This window comes from Ciona intestinalis, unplaced genomic scaffold (assembly GCF_000224145.3).
Source record: "Ciona intestinalis unplaced genomic scaffold, KH HT000111.2, whole genome shotgun sequence".
Lineage (NCBI taxonomy): Eukaryota > Metazoa > Chordata > Ascidiacea > Phlebobranchia > Cionidae > Ciona > Ciona intestinalis.
The window spans coordinates 43916-69261 of record NW_004190433.2 but is presented as its reverse complement, the minus strand read 5'-3'; the positions used below and the strand labels follow the sequence as shown (position 1 = coordinate 69261).

At 31.9% G+C, this 25346-nt stretch overlaps 1 protein-coding gene across 1 annotated transcript; it reads right to left on the bottom strand.

Moving 5' to 3' along the window:
• Positions 1-43: 43 nt before the first annotated feature.
• LOC100181608 (nipped-B-like protein) lies at positions 44-24573 on the bottom strand. Its single transcript, XM_018815865.2, has 37 exons — positions 23360-24573; positions 22818-22896; positions 21484-21684; positions 20774-20998; positions 20416-20583; positions 19717-19925; positions 18840-18926; positions 18165-18411; positions 17722-17876; positions 17011-17192; positions 15966-16170; positions 15451-15530; positions 14771-14903; positions 14219-14422; positions 13711-13818; positions 13013-13257; positions 12378-12585; positions 11701-11847; positions 10899-11033; positions 10346-10498; positions 9753-9864; positions 9409-9442; positions 8944-9082; positions 8344-8578; positions 7665-7819; positions 7146-7364; positions 6661-6747; positions 6150-6281; positions 5605-5772; positions 5157-5318; positions 4438-4533; positions 3920-4066; positions 3163-3407; positions 2319-2499; positions 1592-1685; positions 1298-1362; positions 44-894 (listed from the first exon to the last, which is right to left on the bottom strand). The coding sequence occupies exons 1-37, from the start codon at positions 24350-24352 to the stop codon at positions 745-747; spliced, it is 6585 nt and encodes a 2194-aa protein (XP_018671410.1). The 5' UTR covers positions 24353-24573; the 3' UTR covers positions 44-744.
• Between the last annotated feature and the right edge of the window lie 773 nt (positions 24574-25346).

Here is a 25346-nt window from a genome sequence, read left to right as displayed (position 1 = left end):
AACAAAATCATGGCCTACACAACAGCGTCTGAAGCGAAAAAAATGAATGATTTTTTTCTTGTATTATATAAAATGTCCGCAACAAACAAACTTCAGTTAACAAGCTCGTGGCATACACAGAACGTCTGCAACAGCAAAGAAACGTTCGTGGCACACAGCAAATATTGTTGTGATGAATTTTGTGTTGCAAAGAATTCTTTATTTTCAAATTACAACATCATATTAGTACGAAGAACAAAACCAATGAAGCTTGAATGCAAAAAGCATCAAGCAAAATAACTTTGTATGTACAAATTCTTGGTTGCTCTAATAGAATAGAGAACTAACTTCTGGTTGAAAAAGAAATCAGAAACATGAAAGAAACGCAGGAATATAAAAAGGGTAAAAAAATAGTAAGAACTCCACTATCAAATAGTCAACATATGATACAAAGCTTCTAAAATTTTACCTTTAAATCAAACTGGTAATAAGCATGTACCGAACACGGGCCTGCTTGAAATTAAATAGAAAATAAAAGTGAACCACTACAGAAAAATGTGTTGGAGATTTAAAAAGTACAAGATTTAAAAGACCAGAATAATGCTGTATTAGTAATCTCAGCGTTTTATAGACAAGCAAATATATAACGGGTTGAATTATATTATATAGGATTATTTTGGGCATAAAATCTATTTAAAAGTAGTGGCAGTGCAATTACGCTGTAATATAATACTTATTTAGCATATAGTTCAACTGAGATTGAGTTTAAAACCCATGAAATTCACCCTCAGAATCTGAACTGGTCTCCGCATATTGAACCACTTGCCTTTTTCTCATTTCACTTTTGTACAAACTCTCAGTGGGATTTTTCTGCTTTATTTTCTTAGGCTTGAGAGCAGTAGATTTTCTTATAGCCTGAGAAGGACAAATTTAATTTTTAAACAATGGAATACTAAAGAAAAAGTTTTAATTGGTATTACATCAACTAAAAAAAAGCTTTCCAGAGTCCATACGCCTAAACCCTTCTATTTTTAAACTGGTGGGAAATAGCGAAGAGCTGTATTTAGAGCTACAGTCATACCTTTGCCTTATTTTTTTTTATAAAGTATAATTGTTAAACAGTGGTGAATAAAATAACAGATGTAAATACATTAAAAACTATAAAAATTATTTTCCTAATGAAGCATAGGGCAGCGTGTGTCAAATGTCTCCTACATGACCCTATTGTCACTAAAATATTAGGAATTTCTGCCTTATAAACAACATACATAATATCCCTTGCATCCCTATTTAGTCTGCATTAAAATGAGGAACTTACATCAAGAGGAGCGTTAGTTGTTTCCACGTCACTATCATGGTCACTGTCCTCCTCCCTGCTTGTATCTGTGTTAACAAGAATATGATTAAATATGATCTAATACACTTTTTGTATTAATGCATTTTTATCATGTATCTGTTTATGTAATATTATCTCAAAAAGATAATGAAATGTCTCAAAAAGATAATGATTTCGGTGCTTTTAAGCAGAAATCTATTTGTTCAAAGTTAAATTAAAAAAAAACACAGAAATACTTTTTTTTTCAAGAAATTAAAAAAAATGATAGCATCTTACTTGTTTCAACCACTGGTAGTTTTGTCACTTTTTTTTCTTTCTCAGAATCGGAATCATCATCGTTTGGATCAAGTTTGTTCATCAGTTGATTGAACTGAAAGAATATTTAAACATTTTAATTCATATTGCTGTACCCCAGTAAGGTGCAATCTATTATATTACAATATAGGAGTAAGTATTACAACATAAAAACCAACGAAAAAAAATAACTAAATAAATATGTTACAAAAAAACTGCAAAAAATGATTAAATCTCAAAAGTGTTAGAAGTCTTTATCCAGATCAATTAACAGTAGTCTTTAACTGTTCCAAAATACTAGTGTGCTAAGTTGGAAGTCTTTATCCACAGTAGTCTTTAACTGTTACTAATTAGAAGTCTTTTTCTAGCTCAACACTTTGATGTTCACAGCACACCATGCACAATTCAAGTCCTGTATATTTCCAACCACTGCCACATCACCACAATCCATAGAAATAATATAAACACCAACATAGACATAATATAAAACACACACTGGTTGAGGCAAACATAGAATACAGTAAAAATAGAAACATTATAAATAGAGCTTATTTGAACTTTAACAAAAAGGACCTCAACAAGAATAGAACAACAGTTTTAGGTAAAATATTCTGCTTCGTAGTAACAGCAGCAAATGACTTCTTATATATATCTCATTTTCACAGCATATTTATCCCATGCTATTAAGTCATATTGGTTATATCATTACCTCAGTATATTGCCTCAATACAGCATCAATGTATGTTTCACTTCTACACGATAGTTTTTCACGGCACCTCCTAATATGGTCGATGGCTTGTTTTGGTTCAAACTTATGATCAGCTTTCTTCCGATGACATTGTTTGTCGTTTGCTTTGTTTACTTCACTTGTCGAGTATTGGTGGATTTTGCTGAAATTTGATTGTGGTTGATATAAATGAACAGCAAGTTAAATACAGATTTTAGATTTAAATTAAAATAAACTGGGGACAAGAAGGCTTACAAGATTAAACACAGAATGAGATTTGGGTATTGTTTTAATTTTTTTATGGGTGTATGTTTTTTACTAACACATTACTATACTTATAACTAAGGGGAAAATGTAAGTAAATTAGTCAAATTTTTTGCACATATTTGCATCAAATTTTGTTATTATTAAAAATATGGTCTGGTGCTATGAAAGCGTAACCAACAAAAATCAAGTCCAACCACTAGTATTAATAAAGAAATATATTTTGCTTAAATGGCATCGTCAGTCTCTGCACAGGAATCGTTTCATCATACGAACATCAGATCATGGTCATTTTCGCGAAATTTATTACAAGTTATTGAAAAATGGTTGCAGTTTTAGAAAAACAACAAACTACAATATGTAAGAACAGGCCACATTAAGCATAGCAATATAATTAAATCCTTTAGTTACAAAAACTATAGGTTTGTGCTCTCATGTTGGGCCCTGCTTAGAACCTCACCAACTTTACCCATATAAATACAAAACAGTCATAAATACGTTTTTTTTTTTAAAAACCTCATTAACTTCAAACATATAAATACAAAACATTCATATATCTTACCTGTCTTTGAAACCGAAGACAGTTTTAAGATGTTGCTTCACCCATAGTAGAAGTAGACACGCTAATGATGATCTTGCAAACTCTACGATCGCCGCATCATTTATTGGAAGTCGATGACGCAGAGAATCATCTTCTGCATCGCTCTCGTCACTTTCATCTTCCTCCGAGGAAGAGGAGTCACTCGTAGAATCCTCGGACTTTTGTTTTTTCCTCCGAGATGATCTTGAAGATTTATCTTGAAGAGACTGTGGGGAAGTTAGGAATTGATTATTAAAAAGTGGCGAGGAGTGCAGGATTTTTGGGAGTAAAGAGGCTACATCTATTTGAGAGGACTTTAAAAGGATTTTTGCAGACTTTACACAGAGAAAAATGTCCTAATTTGCGTCATCTTAACAGGCAACATACTTGTATCTAGATCAGGCTTTTATTTGTACATACATTAATCATGTGTAATGAAACAAAACCATTATTTCTTCACAACAAAACATGAAAAAAAAACGATAGCCTACATCATGCTTATTACAAACATATAGTATTCAAAAATAAAACAAAAATGGTGGGACTTATATTTTACCACCATAAGTGAGAAAAGTCAAAACAAAAGATTACGATGTGCAGTAAACATGCCAATGCCACACGAACGAGGTAACACCAACACTAAATAACCGCAGAATATTATGCTAACAGACCAGAAGAATAATAGATCAAACAAAGAAACACATTTGTAAAAATAAACAACACAATAAGTTTAAATTACCTCTTTGAAAGTTTGCAAGACATTAGATCCAGACACGGACACGTAAACTTCTATTTGACTGATAAGGAACAAAGGTTCATCCAGGGTATGGTAGGGAAAGTGGGAGAGATTATCAGCAAGGAAAAGTAACATCTCGATGTCAGTTTTCTAACAAATTTACAATGTTAAAATAAATAAGGTTCAAATATCTTTTGCTAAAATAATGTTTTCACCACAAATATATAATTTAAAAAATATCGATTTTCTACTAAAATAGTACGGTGGGGAAAGATGGGTCACTTTTTCATGGTATTTTCTTGTCCCATTTGGTAGTAAACAAAGAACATTTAAAGAATTATAAAACTATATCCTCACGACTTCCATAGACCGCTGTTAATTGTTTAAATCACGATCAGGACATTTGGATATTATGTGCTAAAGGTGTCCCATCTTCCCCCACCATACTATATTAATAAGTTGCAGCAGCAATAGATATGTACGTAGTTTATGTCACAATAAAATAAAGTTGATTATCTCACCACAGTGTCATCGAAAAGGTTCAGAAGTGAGATAAGAAAAGCTCGTCTGTGTTTACGATCGGAACGAACAAGTTGGTACAGATGGGAACATTTTGCCTGGAAATAAATTTATCGTAAAAATTATGATTAGTGAGGTTATAATTTAATGTTGTATAATTAGAATAAATATTTTACAAGCTAACTTAGTTACCAAATGTGGAGTATAATATTAGAGTATCAATTTTGAATTCAAAAAATTAGAATAATAAAATGTAAATTTAGACAGATAAATTAGAATTTGTACCATTTTGAAGGGTGTGATTTCTTATGAATAAATTCTTTATATTTACCAAAAAACATTATACAGCTTATGACTATCTAAACATTTTAACACCAATATTTTATTACATTAATTACAGAACATAATATTTAAGGTAATATACCAACTTTGCCCTACATCTCAGGTGGCATGCCACACTATAAAACCTCACCCATATAGAATACAGTAAATTAAGAAGTATAGTGGGTTGGGGGAGATTGGACACCTTTAGCACATAATATCCAAATATTCTGATCGTGTTTTAAACAACTAACAGCGGTCTATGGGAGTCGTGAGGATACGGTTTAATAATTCTTTGAATGTTCTTTGCTTACTACCAAATTGGACAGGGAAAATATAATAAAAAGGCCTTCCATCTTCCCCCACCCTACTATATATTAATCACACATAAAATAAATACCTTCAGTGTGGTTGGTCCATCATCTATACCAGCGCTCACATAATGTCCGCGAATCACATCATTATTTGGTTCAATGTAAGATTGAAGTTGGTAAGCAAGTCGCATGCCTTGTAATGCTTTAGTGTGGACGAAACCAACGTATCGTTTGTTGAGTTCAGTTAACTGGAAGAAAAACAACAAGTAGGTTTAAATATTGATTGTCCATCTTAACAGTTGTGTGTTGTGGAATATAATTATCTTTTTTAAATAAAATAGGATTACATAAAAAATGTATTTATAACTGTTTTTAATCAAAAAGTATTGATAAAAATATCAGAAATAAGAGCCAAATAAGCAATAAAATTAAAAAAAAAACAAAAAAAAACAGCAATTACCTAATAATATATTATTGTATAAAAAAGGCTTTTATAAAAAAAATAAAATTGATAAAAAAAATAAAAAGTTTTACCTGTTGCTCAGCTTCCTTATGCACAAAGGGGTCAATATCTGATGCAGCAGCGATAAGGTAAGGAACGCACTGTACTGGGTGAACCAACCCTTGTTGTAACGTCAAGTATACTGTATGAAGCGCAGCGTGGCGTACAAGCTCATGCTTGTGGAAAAATGATTCCAAAATCTAAAAAAAGGAATTTGCTGGGTTAAGAAACAAATTAAGTTGGTTACCTCTTTAAAAAAAAGTTAGAAAGGTTTTGAAATAGAATTGATTTGGGTATGAAACGAAATAAGTGCGTTATCTTTTGAAGAAAAATTCCGAACAGCTTTGAAAAAAATAACTGACCAGTTATGAAGTAAAATGAGTTTATATCTCTGAGAAAAAATCCAAAAGGGGTTTCAAAAATGACAGATTCAGCTACATAAAAAACAACCATATTGGAAAATCTATTTTTTTAACCGAAAAGTTTATTTTTTTTATCTACAGAATAAAATGAATACAGTATTCTTTAAGAAAACAATCTATTTTCTTTAAATAAAAATCAATTTTTAAGTCGCTACCTCTTTAAGAAACAACTGCATTACAGATGAAGCCATTCCACTCGAAACATCGTTTATTTCTTTGATGTTTTGTTCACCGACCGAATCATCAAACGATAACGAAAGTTCTTCTTTGGGTCTCTCGTCACCATCCTAAAAATAATTTAAAAAAAATTGAATAAAACCTTAAAACGGCATGTTTTTGAAAAAATTAAAAAAAAAGCAAGAAAAGTATATGCATTAATATTAAGAAGATATTATAAGGAGAAAAGATATTATCCAATCTGTCTTAAAAAAATTTAAATTAAAAAAAATAATAAACCGTTTATATGATTGCGCAATACTTCTTTTAAACAACAACTGTGTTAACAATTTGATATAAAAGTACCTTTAATCATATTTTAAAGCCTTTTTAACTAAATTTCTTTTTATCTGATATATAAACAATATAAAGAAAGCATTTATCTAAAAGATAAACAGTATGAGTATCTGATATATAAACAGTATAACAGTAACACAGCATTATGCATACCTGTTTAGCTTTCTTAATACTAGCTTCAGTAGCAGCTTGCATTTTCACATCTTCAGTTTGTAAATAAGTTTGTAGGTTCAGTAACACCTTTATAGAAAAAAAATATCATAAAAACAAAAGAAAAATTGCATTTATTACTTTTCTGATTTGTCATAACAGCAGTAATGAAACACCATTTATTTATATTTGTGACCTAATTGCATTAGAATACCAACTCAAAAGTGCCCATAACTATTCTGTTGTATAGTATGGGGGGAGGGGAGATGGGACACCTTTAGGACATAATATATCCAAATATCCTGATCTTGTTTTAAACAATTAACAATGCTCTATGGGAGTCATGAGGATACAGTTTTATAATTCTTTGAATGTTATCTTTGTTTAATACCAAATTGAACGAGAAAATAGAATGGAAAGGTGTCCCATCTTCCCCATCCTACTATATCACATAATAACGGCATTTAAAGTTGGAGTTCAAAACAAACCTGTTTCTTTAATTTATCGGAAGTATGTCCTGGGTGAAGTAATGTTTTATACAAATCTCGTGTAGATGGTAAGAACATCATGTTAGGATCTTGTATCATGAGTAAACCTAATGCACGTAAAGCAAACACGCATAATTCTTCCGTCTCTTGTCTTGAGGAAGTTGAATCAATTTTTGTGAAGTAATAAACACAAGAATATACTTTGTCCTTTACGCATATCTGTGGAAAAAACTCTTAATAAACTTAGTAAACAAAAAAATGCCTAAATAATTAGAAAAAATTAAGCTTTCCTGGATTAGAAAAATTTAAGCTTTTTTATTGGGGGAATACTGTTCCCTTTCAACTTAAAGTCCACCGCTGATGAAATACTGGCGTATATGTAAATATATGCCCCTATTCTATACGGCTAAGGTCCCATGGTGAGGCATGCCATAGGACCTAGTTAGGATGTTGGCCATTATCATGCATTATTGTAATTCAAATGATTTTTAGCCAATGTCATGATTAAAATATTTTTACCTGTGCCTTTCCTTTCAACTTTTCACTGTCAAAGTCGAAATTTTTACAGAAATGTCCGGTGATAAAAAGAGCTCTTAACAACTGCTTAAAATGCTTGGTTTGATAAATTGCTGACGGGTTTTTCTCATGAGTTATACGGGCATTGGACAAGTAATCTGTTGATATAAAACACATTTATAAACCATTTATTTCAACCTAAAACTGACATATTTCCAAATCCTATTCCATTGTATAATGGTAAGGTCTCATGCTACAGCAAGCTGGGGGAACTAAAACGTAGGCCAGAGTTGGTTCATTATCATTACCAAAAGTTTCTAACCCCTAACCATCAAACCTAGTTATTTTGTCAACTTTGAATGCGGTATTTGAAATGTCAACTTTGAATAGGCAGTTTACACTGTCATTTTTAAATTGCTGGTTTTTATTCTATAATATGGGATATACAATCTATATGATTCAGGTTTCCGACAGAACCAGAGATGTAGGTCAAAGTTGGCCCATTACCCTAACACCCTATATACCCTATAATGAAAAATATATTGTCATTCTTAAATTGTTGGTTTTTATTCTATATGATTCAGGTTAGCAACGGAATCTGAGATTTAGGCCAAAGTTGCCCTATTACCCCAACACCCTACCTATGCCCCCTACAAATATACATAACAAAACAAATACTCACTGCACATTTTCTGAAAGCAATCCCATATTAGTTTATAATTATTTGTGACGTGACAAGTTATAGCAGCCAGACTTGCAATAGCTGCGGAGACCACCATCATATGATGAGTTAATATCATTCGCATCAAGTCCTCCTCCACAGCAGCAAGGAACGCCTCCGATGGATGCTCCATGAGTGGAATAGCAAGTTCCAATACACGACATACACCATGGACTGTTTGTAAGTCGTCTGAAGACTGATTAAAAAGAAATAGGTTTAAAAAAATGCTTGTATTATAAGCAAAAAAATTTGTAGAAAAATTTAAAAAGAAATGCATATATTATGGGCGTATAAGAGTATGATAGAGCACAAAATTTTGGTATGTAAGGTATTGAAATTTAATTCAAAATATGAAAATTTACTGAAGAAATACTAGGTGTAACTGTGGTAGTAGGTGTAAAAGCCATAAAATGTAAAATGTTTATTTCAAAAATATAATTTTCTTACTGACATTTTGACATCTAATTTATAAATTTTACAAAATATAAAAATACTGAAGAAAAAAGTTATAAAAATGCCGTATGCCTCACTCAAACATACAAAAAGCAAATAAGTTCTTACTTCACATTTAGTAGCCAGATAAGGTTGAAGAGTCATAACATGCGTGACAAGCAAGCGTGGTCGTATACGTGCCAACTGTACCAAGGTTTGCACGGTCGCCACCAATCGCACGGTTCGTTCTTTCGACTTCTTATTCACACTACGATTGGTGAAAACATAAACGTATTATAATTACGTGTGTTTATAATGGGAACTAAATTTGATAAAATTTGAAAAAAGTAATATTTTAAATTAATTTGGACAACAGTTTTTAAAAGACTGATATTTGAAAAAAACTTAGAAAAAATTTGAAAAGAGTTATATTTTAAATTAAATCAGACAAAAATTTTAAAAGAATTATATATATATATTTTAAATTAAATTAGACAAATTTTTAAAATAGTGGTACTTTAAATAATACAGATAAAGGCATTTTATTTTTATTGTTTGTTTATTTTTATATAAATACAGTTTACAATGACTTACACATTTGTTGGTTTGTTTGAAACATCTGATGTCCCTGAAAATATAAATTGTTAAAATCTCTTCAGTATTAATATAATCGATAAAGTGTTACATCCAGAAAAAAAATATAATTTTGAAAAGGTTTTCTATCAAAAAAAGACAACAACAATTTGCCAGAAATTATTTATTAAAATAAAGACATTAATTTGAGAAAATTACTATTCTATTCTATATGAGTGGAGTCCCGCAGCGTGGCACGCCATGGGTACAAGAACTGACTTAATAACGTATTTAATAAAATAAAAACTTTAATTTGAGAAAATTAGACATCAAATTTTTATTATAGTTATTCATAAATGTATTACCTTGCTGTTTGTCCTCATAGTTTTCAAATAGAATAACGTGTTGCACAAGACAGTCAACTATTTGTTTGCATGCTAGCTCAACTTGAGGGTTGGAAACAGCGGTGTCAATTAACTGGAATCAAAAGTTGAATTAATATTATTTACTTAGGTGATGCACCAAGTTAAGTCTAAATCCAAGCTCTCCTATGTCATATGACTATGCTATGATATATACAGCTTTTTAATATATAGTAGGATGGGGGAAGATAGGACACCTTTAGTACATAGTATCTAAATATCCGGATTGTGTTTTAAACAATTAACAACGGTACATGGCAGTCCTGAGAATACGGTTGTATAACTTTTGAATGTTCTTCGTTTACTACCTAATGGTATGAGAAAATAGATTAAAAAGGTGTCTTATCTTCCCCCACCCTACTATATTTAATATGTTCAATATGTTAAAAAAAAACAGTACATTGAGTAAATTATTTTAACATTAAACTTAGATAATTTTTTACACCAAATTTAAATTAATAATTTTTGCATTAAACTTAAACTAATAATTTTCACATCAAAAATTTATAATCCTGTACACATGTAATTAAACTCACATTTTTAAAGAGTTGTTCAATCCATTCATAGCCATGGTCACGATTAGCAGCCACGATATCTGTGATAAGAAGAGCTTTGTTTCGAAGTAAACTCGCATCTGATGAATTGACAGGTGTAAACCACATCTTCATAAATACTTCGTGAACAAGTTTCTAAAAAATAAAAAAATATTAAAATTTTCAAATATTTGCACAGAATTGTTTTAACTTTTATTGTGCTGAAAAGGTGAAGGGCCAATTCAGGCCTAAATTCCAGGTCAAATACCATAAGAAATATAGAACAAAATTAGTTTACAGAGTCAATTTTTTATTGACAAAAAATTTAATAAACAAACGATAAAAACAGTTTAAATATTTTATAGAGTATTTAAACAGAGACAAACTGTTTTTACTTTTATAAGTTTTCTGATTTTTGAAATTAAATAATTTCCACAACAATACAAAAAAAAGTAAACAGGAAATTATTATTATAATTTACCATTGCAAAAACCATGCTGTTGTTATTCCTATATATTACTGCTACGAAACCAATTTTAATCTGTTAAAAGCCAACCTTTATTCCTTCCTCATCATTAACTCTTCTTATGATCTTGACACACGCATCAGTGAGTTGTGGTAATTGTGGATGTTCGTGACACAAGTCGCGTAGAATGCGAATCACTCTCTTACGTACACTAACACCAGTGTCCTGTATTAATAACAACAAAGTCTAAATCAGTTCTTCTTAAACTGGGGTAAATTTACCCCTGGAGTAAATTCCTCGTATTTAGAGGGTAAATGGGCTACCAATCAAAACATACAAGTTGACAAGACAGAAAAGTTATGCCAATTGTAGTATTTTACCAGAAATTGAACATCTCGTTGCCAAAAAGCTAGCACATAAGTCTCATTAAATATAACTGATGTAATTAGTTTTAGTAAGTTACATTCTGGAGTTTTCTAATAATTATTATACCTGGTACAAGAACGCTGCATGAACCAAAAATGGTATGCGAGTTGATAAAGTGGGAACCACTGGTTTATAACATAAAATCTTTTCAATTCAGCGACGATTAACAAAAACTTCCATGGTGATAAACTTATAATAGAGCTTTCATTAATCAAATTTTTATGGGGTAATTGGCCAATCCCCGCCTAAATCCCAGGACATCGCAGGACCTCACCAACATAAAAAAAATTTAATGAAGATTTTTTTTTGTTATTGTTCTAATAGTTTGCCACACAATAACGTACACCTCATACCCTCATACCTTTGGTTAGCTTTACCAAATCAAAACCTATAATTCAATAGGCTAGAAAGAAAGTTAGCATAAAAGTCAACCAAAAATTTAAAATAAATAAAAACAAAGACTTACCATAATTCTTGCAGATAACATGTCATAATAATGTGGAACAAGATCTGGTTTGAGCAAAATGAATCGACCGACCAAATCTATGGCTGCTTCCCTCACACTGGTTGATGCATCTACCAAACTGAGACGAACTCCGTTAGCGATGTCTTTCTGCAACGAAAAAAATGATCGAAAAATTAATCAAGATGTTTATATATAGTTTTAGTAGGGTGGGGAAAGATGGGTCACTTCCCCTTCTATTTATCGTCCCATTTGGCAGAAACAAAGAACATTCAAAAAATTATAAAACTGTATCCTCACAACTCCTTGTTAATTGTTTAAAACGCGCTCAGGATATTTAGATATTATGTGCTCCCATCTTACCCTACAGTACTATATAGACCTATACACTTTTTCCATTTTTATAATGTAATTTTTAGAGTAAAATTTAGAATTTATATTATCATCTTCTGGGGTGCAATAACACTTTAAAAAGTAAATGATTAATAAAATACTGAAACTCTGCTTAATGTTGTTAAAACTGTCATAGAATAAGGTATAAAGTTAAAAAAATCACTCGCATGCAAGCATGAGGTGCTTGAAATAAAACATCCATGTTTTAATGATTGCAATTTCCCTGGTATGCAAGGATAAATAATTAAACATTCAACGTTCATATATGTATAAATACATTCATTTACCCGAGACATGATAGCTGGGTCGACAGCAACAACTTCAGCGAGACATTTAATCGCTCGTGTGCGGAGTGCGACTGCGGATTCTTCACGTACACGGAGTATGTACGATAAATAACAATCAAACGCACGCGAGAATTGCCTCGTTGATGCCAAATGTCGTGAGATTAACATGGCGTCTTCTACAGTTAAGCCAGCAGCCATCTCATCATCTCTGTTGATTTTAACATGGAATTTCATACAAGTTTCAATAATACTGTGTTCTGTATGGATGAGGTTCTACAGTCATGTTATGGGGCCAGACATTCAGGGCAGAGTTGGCCCTTTACTTTTAAATTTAAGTACTAGAATGTGAAATAAAGAAGAACTTATCTTCAGATGAAAAAGTCTGCCACAAAATGTAATCTGTTTTATAAAATACCAATATATATAATTCCTAGTTGCCTTGTAGCAATAGCAGCAAAAAAATAAAACATACTTTTAAATCACAAACTATTGAAACTAATACATAACACAAATTTCCAAATACTAATACACAATTTTTTTAAGCTAAATTAAATATGATACAGAACTAATTGGTACTTGCTGAAAAATTGCATACTCAGCTTTTGAATAAAGTAATGAAACAACTTAACACGGACCTTTTATGCACATCCCGTGCCAACAGTTTTCTTGTGTTTTCAGAAACATTTTGTTTATCAACGGATAACAAAGCAACTGCTATAGCTGATGATGACATTAGGTTGAGGACAGAAGTTTTCTTCTTCTGGCAAACTTGTACAGCTTTACTTTGTGCGTCAATGTCTGATTGTTCTTGTTGTTGAAGTTGTTGAAATTCAACAGTGGTGTCACGCAACCATTGGCCGATGTAAAAATTGTGTGAAAACTGAAAAAAACAACAGTTTTATAAAATTCTAGTCCAATATAGTTAAATAATATGAGAAATAATTGTCTAAATACAATTTGTTAAGTGAATTTGGTTGAATCTAAAAAATTGTGCAAAAACTAAAAAAAAAAAAAGTTTTATAAAATTCTAGTCTAAAATAGTAAACAATATGGGAAAAAAATGCGTAAATACAATCTGTTAAGTGAAATAGAAAAAATTGTGCCGAAACTGGAAAAAAAATCTTTTGAAATAAATTCTAGTCTTGTATAGGTAAATAATATGGGAAAAGTTGGCTAAAATACAACCTGTTGAGTAAATTTGGTTAAATCTGAAATTAAGTATTATACCATGCTGATAAAAAATGGACTTGAATACGGCTACACTTATGCATTAAAGTTCGCATGATAAAAATGCATAGAAAACTAAATACTCAAATTTAATTCACATACTAACCATGAGTGATGGATCAGCAGACGCGTGTCTTCGTAAATAAGCAAGCAACAAACATTCAAGTCGTTCAATCAATTTGTTCCCGTTTTTTTCAACTTTTTTGTCTTCCTTCTGTGAAAAAACAATAAATGCAAGGATTAATTTTACAAGTATACCGACTGCAAGGAATTATTTTACAAGTATAAAAGCACTAATTTTACAAGTATACTGACTGCAAGAACTAATTTTACAAGTATAAAAGCACCAATTTTACAAGTATAATAAATGCAAGAACTAATTTGACAAGGAAAAAGGCACTAATTTTACAAGCATACTGACTGCAGAAACTAATTTTACAAGTATAATAAATGCAAGAACCAATTTGACAAGGAAAAAGGCACTAATTTTACAAGTATAATAAATGCAAGAACTAATTTGACAAGGAAAAAGGCACTAATTTTACAAGTATAATAGATGCAAGAACTAATTTTACAAGTATAATTAATGCAGGGATCAGTTTATGATGGCTTACCATAGGTGCGCTTTCTGGTTCATAATCTGCTTGCATTGCGCTATTTGGTAACTCTTCAAGCCTTTGAAGTAATGTTTCAACTGTAGCAATGTCTGTATTACTTGTGACGGCATCTCTTCGTAACTTGGCAGCTACTACACCAAGGTAATCTAACGAAGCAACTCGTAACGACATCTCTGTTGATTTAGTGCTGAAGGTGTGAACCTGGGAGAAAAATTCAAAGGTAAAACACTTTATACATTGATTTAGATAGCAACATTGGTTCTCAATATTTTTTAATAATGCTAACCTATTACAAGTAGGTAAAATTTTAAAAAAACAGGTAAAAATGAGTAGATAAAAAAAATATTGGTAAAAATAAAAATTAGTTGGTTAAAGTGAGTAGATAAAAAGTAGGTCAAAATAAAAAATAAGTACTTAAAAATAAAATTCTTACCTATGTACTGGTTTGGCGAAAACAAAGCAGTACAGATTTTAAATGAAAAAATGCAGCCCGCAGAGACTGAAACCCATACATTACAATCAAAGAATAAAACATATTATAAAACTTACCAGTAATCTACCCAACACACTAAGAATCATTTCGGAAGCTGGCCACTCTGGTTTATTAACAGTTGCCAGCAAATCATGGACAAAGTTTTCAAACAACGGTCGGTAATCTGTTTCGTCGGATTTGCTCGCGCATCTAAATATTATTTTTTAAGTTATTTAGAGATTTTATGTATTTTTATTCGAAACATGATTAAGTTTTCAACACAGTGTGTCTGGATTTCAACATTTCAACATTTTCCAGTTTTAAACATGCATAGTAATAAATTATCCTTTTTCAATTTTTTAGCCATAAAATTGTACAAAACAGAACCCAGGTTTCATCTAATTTGCTATGAAAGCCAAATACAGTTTAATTATTATTCTTTTTTATTTTATGTATTTTCTTGGCTATATTACAATGACTGACGCCACCTAGACTAATAAATTACCAATAAAATGTACAATAACAGTATTCAATTGTTCATGACATAAACACTGTTTTCTTTTTATCTTAACAGTAACTGCATAAAAAATTATGGAAGTCGCACATTTTTTGACAGGGCCAGTATTTTTCCCCAAAAAAATCCATTCAGCTGTCTTTTACATGCTGGCCCAGACCAAAGTTACTTAAAGCTTATTCAAATTGCATAAAAAAATGTAGTTATATACAAATTACATCAACATAATACACTAGCACTTACTTCTTAAGGAAAACACTGAGAAAGTTTTGACCAGTGCGTACCGCTGTATCGTATGAGTTGATGACTTGCAATTCATCCACCTGTACAAACATGAAATAATCATTATTTAAAAGGCAATTGTCTAAAATTTCACTGTTTAATCCAGAATTTCACTTTTTAAATTCAGTTATATTTAAAAGGATATGCAGAACTGTGTCAGTATCGGTATAATGTGGGTATTCCTATGTTTTTTTTTGTATATTTAGTTTTTATAAGTTTGTAAATAGGATTTGGTTTTTTAATTTTTTAATGGCAATGCTTTTAAATATGATTTTGTGTATTTAGTTTTTTATTGTTTTTTAATACATTATTTTATATTTAGCTTTTTTAATGTTTTTAAATATGATTTTGGTTATTAAGTTTTTACTGTTCTTAAATATGAATATAAGCTTGTACCTTTAGAATAATCATCTTAGGTATAAAAAGTCATATAGAGCTAAAAACACAGTATAAACTGCACATTTATTATTACAAACCTGTTTTTGTGTCATCTCTTCTTTTACTGATTGTTCAAGATTGACATCGCTTTGATCAGGGTTAGGGAGATATACAATGGCTTGGATCATCTGTAAAATCAATGCTGATACCATCTGTATATATTGTAGATCAGTATTCTGCTTGCGTTGTGCTGGATAACCTTCATCATCAGATGAATCCACCATCTCTTCTATGTATGTTAATCTGGGGATAAAGGAAACTTTTCAATCTATTTTCTTCTCCACTTTGGTAGTAAACAAACATTCAACAATATTTTATAAAACTTTATTCTTACGGCTCACATAGATCGTTGTTAATTATTTAAAACACGATCAGGATATTTGGTTATTATGTGTAAAAGGTGTCCCATCTCCCCCCACCCTACTATATATATATTTATATTTGTGTGGTGGGGCAATGACGGTTGTTATAACATAGGTGTTTTGTTTCATACACGTTGTATGTTCGTATCTGCTTATGAGTTATGGTATCTGTAACTTTTTTTAGCTGTTAATCTGGGGATAAAGTAACGGATCACTAATATATACTTGTGTGTTTTAGGGTGGTAACAGCCATTAACATGGCCAGTGAGTGTTTTATATATAGAGTTATTAACTATGACATTTTTTTGTATGTATGTCAACCTGAGAGTAAAGGAATAAATGAAAACAATTAATTTATACTTTTCGTTATGTTGAATAAACAGATAACACTAATTTATCCTTGCATGGTGGGGCAACACACACACAATTTGACTTATCACTGACCACTGGGTTGTAGCAATGACTGTTTTGCCAAAAACACACATATAGCCACAATAGCAGCAGTACTGTGTACTGAACCCGGTATCTATTGGTTATGTGAGTGCTTTAATAGCAAAACTATTATTTTTCTAGATTTAGGTATATCTACATAAAGATACGATATGCACACATGGTAAAACAACCTCTATGCATATATTCAAATCAAACATTCCAAATTTTTTATTCTAAGTTATGCAATTTTACGCATTTTTTAATTTTAAGTCAACATTTTTCAACAAACCTGTAATTTCTTAAGTTCCTTTTACTTGTTGGTAATCTTGCCAATGATTGAAATATATCTTCTAATATTAAAGTTCGATGTTTCTCATATTTAGAGAAGAGAGCGGTCGTCAACTTGATGGAACTTAATTGTAATTCTCTCACATTTTCAACAAAGAAAGGAGATACACCAACTGATGATATCTATATGAAAGTAATGCGTTTAACATTACACAAATTTCAAGTTGATAAGAAAAGCCTATAAAAGTGTATATTATAAGAATTAATGTCATAATAATCACTAGTCATAGGCGCCAAACCTGGGGTGGCAGGGTAGGCAGGCCAACCCCGGGAATTTTCTACACTACATTAATCAGTAAACATTACAACCAATAAGTTAGATTTGTTTCACAAGATAGTGTGTCTAACTATCTCTGCCTCCCCTGGACTTATAAATATTTGGCTCCTAAGTCACTAGTAACTACAATAGCTTAATGTTAAAGCAGGACTGACATAGCTTTCTATAAGCCACAATGTATGGTGCATATTTTTTGTTACAAAACAACATGTTTTATAAATATTTCTAAAAATATACCAAAAAAATGGTAAGAAAAAAAACTTTTTTTTTAAATGAAAACTACAGAAACTTTTTTTGCCCTAATAATAAGTGTCGAAAACATTCTTCCAATCAAAAGTAAACACATTTCAATAACCCATAAAATAAACCCCCTACTTGTAATATTGTTGTGTCTGTGAGAGGTTGTAGGCGCACTAGCTCCACCCACTGGTTGACCAAGACATTCAACTTATTATAAAGTTGAAGTATGGTGTGATTCTTTGGTCCTTTGTAATGAGCTCGTTTCATCTTGGTGCTACCACCCGATGTATCTATGGCAAAAACAAATAAATAGGCTATGTAACTGCTCATTCACAATTTACCATGCTATGAATGGTTTTCATATTTTTTCTTACATTTAACTTGAATACAATATAAATAACTTTTATACAGTTCTATAAATGCTAGAAAATGTTCCCAAAATTTTGACATCAGTTTTGTCTTTAAAATTCTTTAAAACCAAACCATAGAAACTATATGCTGCAAGCATTTTTTTACCACAATAACCTAAAACCTACATTCATATAGAATCATAAAACAATACATGACTGATGACTTACCTTTTAACCCCTTTTTCTTATTACTTGATGGTATTTTATAAACCGGATCATATTCAGGGTAGATGGTGTTTACGAGTTGTCGGCACAAAAGTTGGGCTGATCTTTCCATTACATCATCAAGGTATACAGCTTTAGGCATGAACGGTGCAGTCATTATGTTCATAACTGTAAGGGCTGCATCTGTAGCCGAACTAACTCGATCTAAATCATTGTCCCGGTTCCATCTTTGCTCTTCTGCAGTGTTGCCCTGTAATACAACATTGTAATGCAGTGTTGCCCTGTAATATAACATTGTAATGCAGTGTTGTTCTTTAAATGTAACTATGTAATGCAGTGTTGCCCTGTAATATAACTATGTAATGCAGTGTTGCCCTGTAATATAACGTTGTAATGATCATTCAGTGTATGTTATGCATACTAGGTTGCTATTTTCTAAACCTAATATTGTAGGACCTATTTCCATAAAAATAAACAACAAATTTGAGTACAGAAAGCAGTTTTAACAATAATTCCTTATAATTTACATTTAATATATTTTTTTGCATTGATCTTTCTATTTAGTAAAAATAAAAAATATATCATCGTCATTGGTATGCATATCACAGTGCTTGGTTGGGCACATGTTAACCACAAGCCACAGGTTAAATCAGCTTTGCCATAAATTAAACAACTTACCTTAGTTTTACACGGAGTGGCATGAACTCCGTTCAGAATATTTGGTTCAAGAATTGATAAAAGTCGAACCAGAGTTTTCTTTGGCAGCTGAATAAAATATAAATATTCAGTTACCAACAAAATAAAACTGTTGTATAGTAGTAGAGAAGACAGGACCTTTAGCATGTAATACCAAAATATCCTGATCGTGTTTTAAACACAACGGCCTATGGAAGTCAAAAGGACACAGTTTTACAATTCTTAAAATGTTTTTCGTTTACTACTAAATGTAACAAAAAATAGAATGAAAAGGTTTTTCATCTTCCCCCACCCTACTATATTTATATTTAAAACATTAAATCAATGGGCTTAAACCTATTGTTAGGAAACATGAGGTTTAGATATAAGATAAGAGCATAGTTTGTTCAGATTATTATTTAAAACTGGAAGTGTTTTAGTTTTACTCCATATATCATGCCATACATATTGGGTAATGGCATATCAACTAATATTAAACGCCGAAAAAAAAGCTGAAACAGTAATATTATAGTAGGGTGAGGGAAGATGGGACACCTGTAGCACATAATATACAAATATCCTGATCGTGTTTTAAACAATTAACAACGGTCTATTAAAGTTATTAGGATATGGTTTATTAATTCTTTAAATTTTCTTTCTTTACTACCAAATGGGACAGGAAAACAAAATGAAAAGTGTCCCATCGTTCCCCAATTCACTATATAACCAAATAAGCACATTCATTTGCCATCAACCAATAAAAAAAGCATCAGAAAAACTAAAACTTTATTACTATAAAGAAAAACATTCATTGGGCCAACTCAGGAATAAACCACTGGTGTTTCTCATAAGACTTCACCCATATAGAAACTAAGATCACCTGGCATAACAATCCCATTGCTTTTAATTTTGCAGTTTCTTCACTCAGCTCTTGTAATCTTGATCTTGAGACAAGAAGACACTGGAGGACTTCCTTTTTATCTTCATCTGTTGATGTGGCTTGATCCAAGAGATGAGGATCAAGGGTGTCCATGTAGTCGAATATCTTCTCAATAATTTGAGAGAGTCTTCGGAAGGAACCATCTCCATCTGTGGAAAAAAAACATTTATATGTGAAATTATAAAACAGTTATATATGAAGTTTTTTTTTAAATCTTCACCAATAAGATTGTTACGTTCAAACTTACCAAGGTTGCTTTGTGCTACCTACTAACTATACAAATACAAGAGGAAGAAAAAAGTACCACACAAACATATTTATATAGTTCAATTATTCAATACTCCATGGTTAAGTGTTTTACTTTTTATTCTAAAGTTATATTAAAAATATTCTTGAATAGAATAGTTACATTATAAGTATAAATTTAACCTGTAGTTTTGTTGTATAACAGTATAATTATGCCATAAAGCTGCTAAACAGAACTCAGAAATATGGGTAAAGACTCTGATTAAATTAGGTACAGATAATTGTGACACGGTAACTTGATTGCTTTCTATATATTACCCAAAAAATTACATACTCGACCAAAAATGCTATAGATTATAAACAAAATTACATTTGTACATGAGAAAAACTAACCTTCTTTTAGGATTCTCTCTTCTACTGCCTTCCTTCTTTCTTTTTTCTTATGTTCCATGATATGAGATCTCTTCCTTGATGGTGAAACAAATTCATCTTCATCTGAACTTGTATGGATGAGATGGGAAGTGGAATCTGCTGACTCGTTATGATGCTTGCGCTTTTTCCCTGCATGAAAACGTGTCAATCTCGAAAAAGATGTTTTGTCGCTGTAGCCGATGCATATTATAATACTTAAAATTATTTTTTTGAAAATAGTTGTGAGCAAATTTTGGGTACTTTGAGTAATTGATGAAAGCGAAAATTGTTATTAAAAAATGGAAATTAAATAAAAAAAATCATTATTAAGTTTCAATACCTTGTGATTTTTCTTTTAACATCATTTCTCTTCGTTTTAACTTTATACGATCAGCCATAGAAACATAAGCATTGAATTCAGAACCCATAGAAGCTTCATTCTCATTGAAATTATCAATGTTCTCAAAATCGAGTTTGTTCAAAAGGAGACTTGGTTTCATAGATTGGTCAAACTCTGCTGCTTGGAAAGGTTTGGGAGGTGGTTTACGCTCACGGAATCTACGGCCTTAAAAAACAAAAAAAATCGTTAACATTTTTATGAGATATTAGATACGGTTAGATCTTGTACCAAAATGAAGAAACACAGATTTTCTGCTCTATTTTATTACAGACATGAGACAATCATTTAATTTAAACTGATTTAGTTACTTTACCACTTAACATAAATGTCCAGTGATCATTCTTTTGGCGAAATTTCTAATAATTGTCTTGCTCAAGTACACAAAGGCTATTGATGATAGCAGTAACGAGCAACAAACTGTTTTTTTTTGGTTATAATGAAACCCAACCACTGAGCAGTGCAGGACAAAAAAATGACTAAGAAAGTGGTGAAAAAAAATTGTCATCTAAATATATATACATATATTATAGCATCGAACTGTGTATCTTTTGGTTATAATGTAACCTAACCACTAAGTCACAATGCAGGACCAAAAATAACCAAAAAAGTAGTGAAACAAAATTTTCATATGAATATATAAAAATATGAACCTGTGCCAGAGTCGAGAGGGTCAATAACAACAGCACTGTATCTTTTCCCATTCATCGGCCATTTTGCCACCACAATTGCACCAGGTTGAAGCTCGTCAAAACTTGTGACTTCAGAATCATCAGGGTACATTACATCGGATAATTTAAAGATATCTGTCTCCTCTGAATCATCAACAAATTTGACACGAACATGTTGGCTTCCTGTATTGGGAGATATTATGCAAACAAAATCAAAATAAAACAGAAAGACCAATTTTACATACAACTCATTAAAACAGAGGCGGAAAAACAAGGGTGGTCTCTTGAACCCCCCCCCCCCCCTCCCCCAAAAAATACTATAAGAAAACGATTGCTCTGCCAAGTGCAATTTATTAAAACAGTAGTCATAAAAATTAGCTAGCACACAGTCACACACATAACAAACGATTTTGGCTTTACCATAATTTTCTGTCTTGGGTAGATAATACTAGATATTAGATTTTCACCATTAAAGTATTTCAAAACTAGTAAAATATCTGTCTGGTATGGTCTAACTAAACTTGCCTTTAAGTATAACTATTGCCTCTCTTCTAATATAGGTGAAAGTATCTTGTTGCATTTTGATTTTTCCCTCTTCTTTTATGGTTTGTCTGGTTTTACGTTTGCTCAATGCTCTCAATACACTGCCTGACTTTAGTGTGCTCACATTTACTTTAATGTGAAATTTCTTATCAACGTTTGTAACTTGAACTCGAAATGGTTTAGGCTTATCCATTTCATTGCAAGATTTTCATTCAAATTAAAAGTTACTGACACTTCATTAATTCTAAAGTCTGGAAAAAAATGTTTTGGTGTAAAATATTGTCTGTAATGTAACTGTAAGAAGTAGGAACCTAACTTAAGTTATGTTTCTGATATACCAATACATTTTTTTCAACTTGTATATTTCATACACCTTTTAATCTAAATAGAAATTATTCTAAGGTAAATAATGCATTTTAGCTTAAACGTAACATCTCTATTTTCTTTTATATTCTGCTTCAAATTTCTTGGATGCTGTAAATTCTCAACCTGAAAAACTGAAATAAGTTACTAAATTTTATAAATAATAATCTGAACTTTAAACTAAGTTTATACAAAAATATAGGGCAGATAATCATAAAAATGTACTGTGTATAAAAAAGATTAGTATTCATATAAAATGATCATAAAAGTTTTGAAAATGTCACATTTGATGTCAAACTAAAAATGTCTAAACTTGTTTTCAAGTATGACAATACTAAACGCACCTATAAAGAATGCAACATATATAATGTTTTTGGTACATATGAATACACTGCAATAAACAAACAAACCTCGTTTCTTTACTTTCCCAGATTGATTGCTGTGATGATGTTTATGTCGATGTTTGTTGACAGCGTTGTATTTGTTTGTCTGTTAATAAAAAAAACTTCTTATTTACTGTTTATGAAATATTGCACTAGTGCAACACACATGTTAAATTTAAGTAGCGAACAAATCAAAAATCATTCTGAATTACGGTTTTAATGGAAAATCATTTGTAGTTTTCTTAATTTTGGAGAAACATGATTTTGGTCAGGTACAACTGCCTATACTCACACCTGGATGCTTGCTCAAGTTAAATTGTCTCTATGTTTCTTATATAATGGACTGTTGTCTATACATTTAGCAGTTCTTAGTTTAGGTATCAATAGTTGCGTGATAATCATAGTATGAAAGCATGCATCAATGAGATCAAGATTTTTGCAAATACTACCCGATATATAAATGAATAGCTGGGTTTTTGAATCTATAGGTAAACAGCCAAGATATAGGTTGCCAATTGCCAGCCATTGCAGCCAACATACATTATGATAATGAGAAAATTGTCTCTTACCATTGGTGCATTTGAGTAATTAGCTTCTGCATAGGGTGGGGCAGGTTGAGTAACAGCAGTGACTTTTTGTAAGCCATGATCCATGTTAGGATTCATTTGATGTAAGTTGGATGTTGTTGCCATACTGTTTGGAGCATATGTTTCTTGTACATATGGTTGGTTGGTGTGTGTTTTATACATGGCATCTTTATCCATTGCCATTGAACCTTGCATGTACGCAGTGTTGGGTGGGTGTTGGAATTGCTGCTTTTTCGGCTCCGCCAAACTGTGTCTGTGATCAACATGATGTTGATTGCTGAAGTGTTGGTGTTGTTGTTGTTGTTGTTGTTGTTGCTGCTGTTGTTGTTGTTGTTGCAGGCGATAATTATATGAAGCATCATGTTGGTTGTACTGTGGTAGATTAGGAAGTGCTTGTTGGTGGTGCATGTTAGCTTGTACCTTGTGTTGTTGAGATACCACACTTTCACTATATGTCGGTGGCATGGATAAATATGCCTGCGGAAAATCTGGTGGCAACGATGGTATTGCTTTGCTGCGATTTGGTGGAAAACCGGATGCCTGGTGCGGCCATGCAGGAGATTGCTGGGGAAACGAAGGAGCCTTTACCTTGGTGTCAGGTGAAAATAACTGACCAGGTAGGATATTTCTTGGTGGATAATTTGAGTTGTATTCCATATTCATTGTTGTTGGCTGTTGGGGTGGGTTGGGGGTGTAGGGAGGGTAAACTTTGTCCACAGCAGCGTGGGTGTAGTTGGTTTGGGGGTGTTGGTTGGTTCGATGGCTGTGTTGTTGGTACATTGGGTATGAGTTGGGTAACCTTGGGTGGGGGGAGACAGTCGGTTGAACTGCTGGTGGGGTATGGGGTACTTGTGGTGATGGGGTGTACATGATTTGGTCGTTACGTGGAGTAACTTGTTGATTGATTCGGTTGGTGTTAAGTAATGCTGTGGGGTCAATATTGTTTGTTTCCATCAGTTGCTCATTCTTTAGCATTGGAGCATTGTGAGCAAAGTCGGATGATTTTGATGGTTTATGCTTATTCCCACGCTTTTCACTTTTTGGTGTTTTGCTCTGGAACTTTGAGCCGTAGTTGACATGTCTGGTGTGGATTTCTCACTAAACACTGTCCTTATCATCGCTGCTGCTGCATCTTCTGCTTTCTGTTGTTCCTGATCAACTTCTTGATAAAACTTACTTCTTTCTCCATCTTCATTAGGATCCACACCCTGCTTTGTAGTTAGTGAAGCCACTTTAAAAGTTTCCGAATTTGGACCTTTGTTTATTTTAGCTGAAGTCGAAGATTTTAAACGAGCTATTTTTAACTTGATTGGACCAGCACCGGGAGGTTTATCATCAGATGAAACGATCCCGTATTCAACTGGTTGACTCGTTTCATGTTTGTCTTTGCTGCTTGATTTGTGACTTTTCTTTGTTCGTCTAAAATGGTGTAAAACACAAATTTATAAACATAATAGAAATTGGTAAATAAAGGTAAGTCAGATAACAGGTAAAAAACGTCACAGAAATATTTTATCTAAAATATTGTTTTTTAGCAACAAGATAAATGCTACAATTATTTTTTACAATAACACAAAAAAAATCTATAAGGGTGAGGTCCTAAGGCGAGGAACCCCCCTGGGACCTGGGACTTAGCCCAAAGTTGGCAACAGCAATTCCCTGTTTCATAAACTAGACTTTCACTTATATTGCAGCATTTTTTACAGTACCAACATAGTGATATGCATTGTAGTTACCTAACTGCATATAGTTACCTAATTTTAAGACATATTTTTGGGTTTTCTTCTTGGCCTTCATTGACACTTGTGATTGGCGAATCAGTGGCAGGTTTTTCATGAGAAACAAATTGTTTATGTTCCGATTCATATTTTGACTGAAAGTACATTAATTTTAATATAGGGAAAATGATATTTTAACACCAGTGTCTTACCTGAATCACCATACGTGGAACACGAGGCTGAGGAGCCAC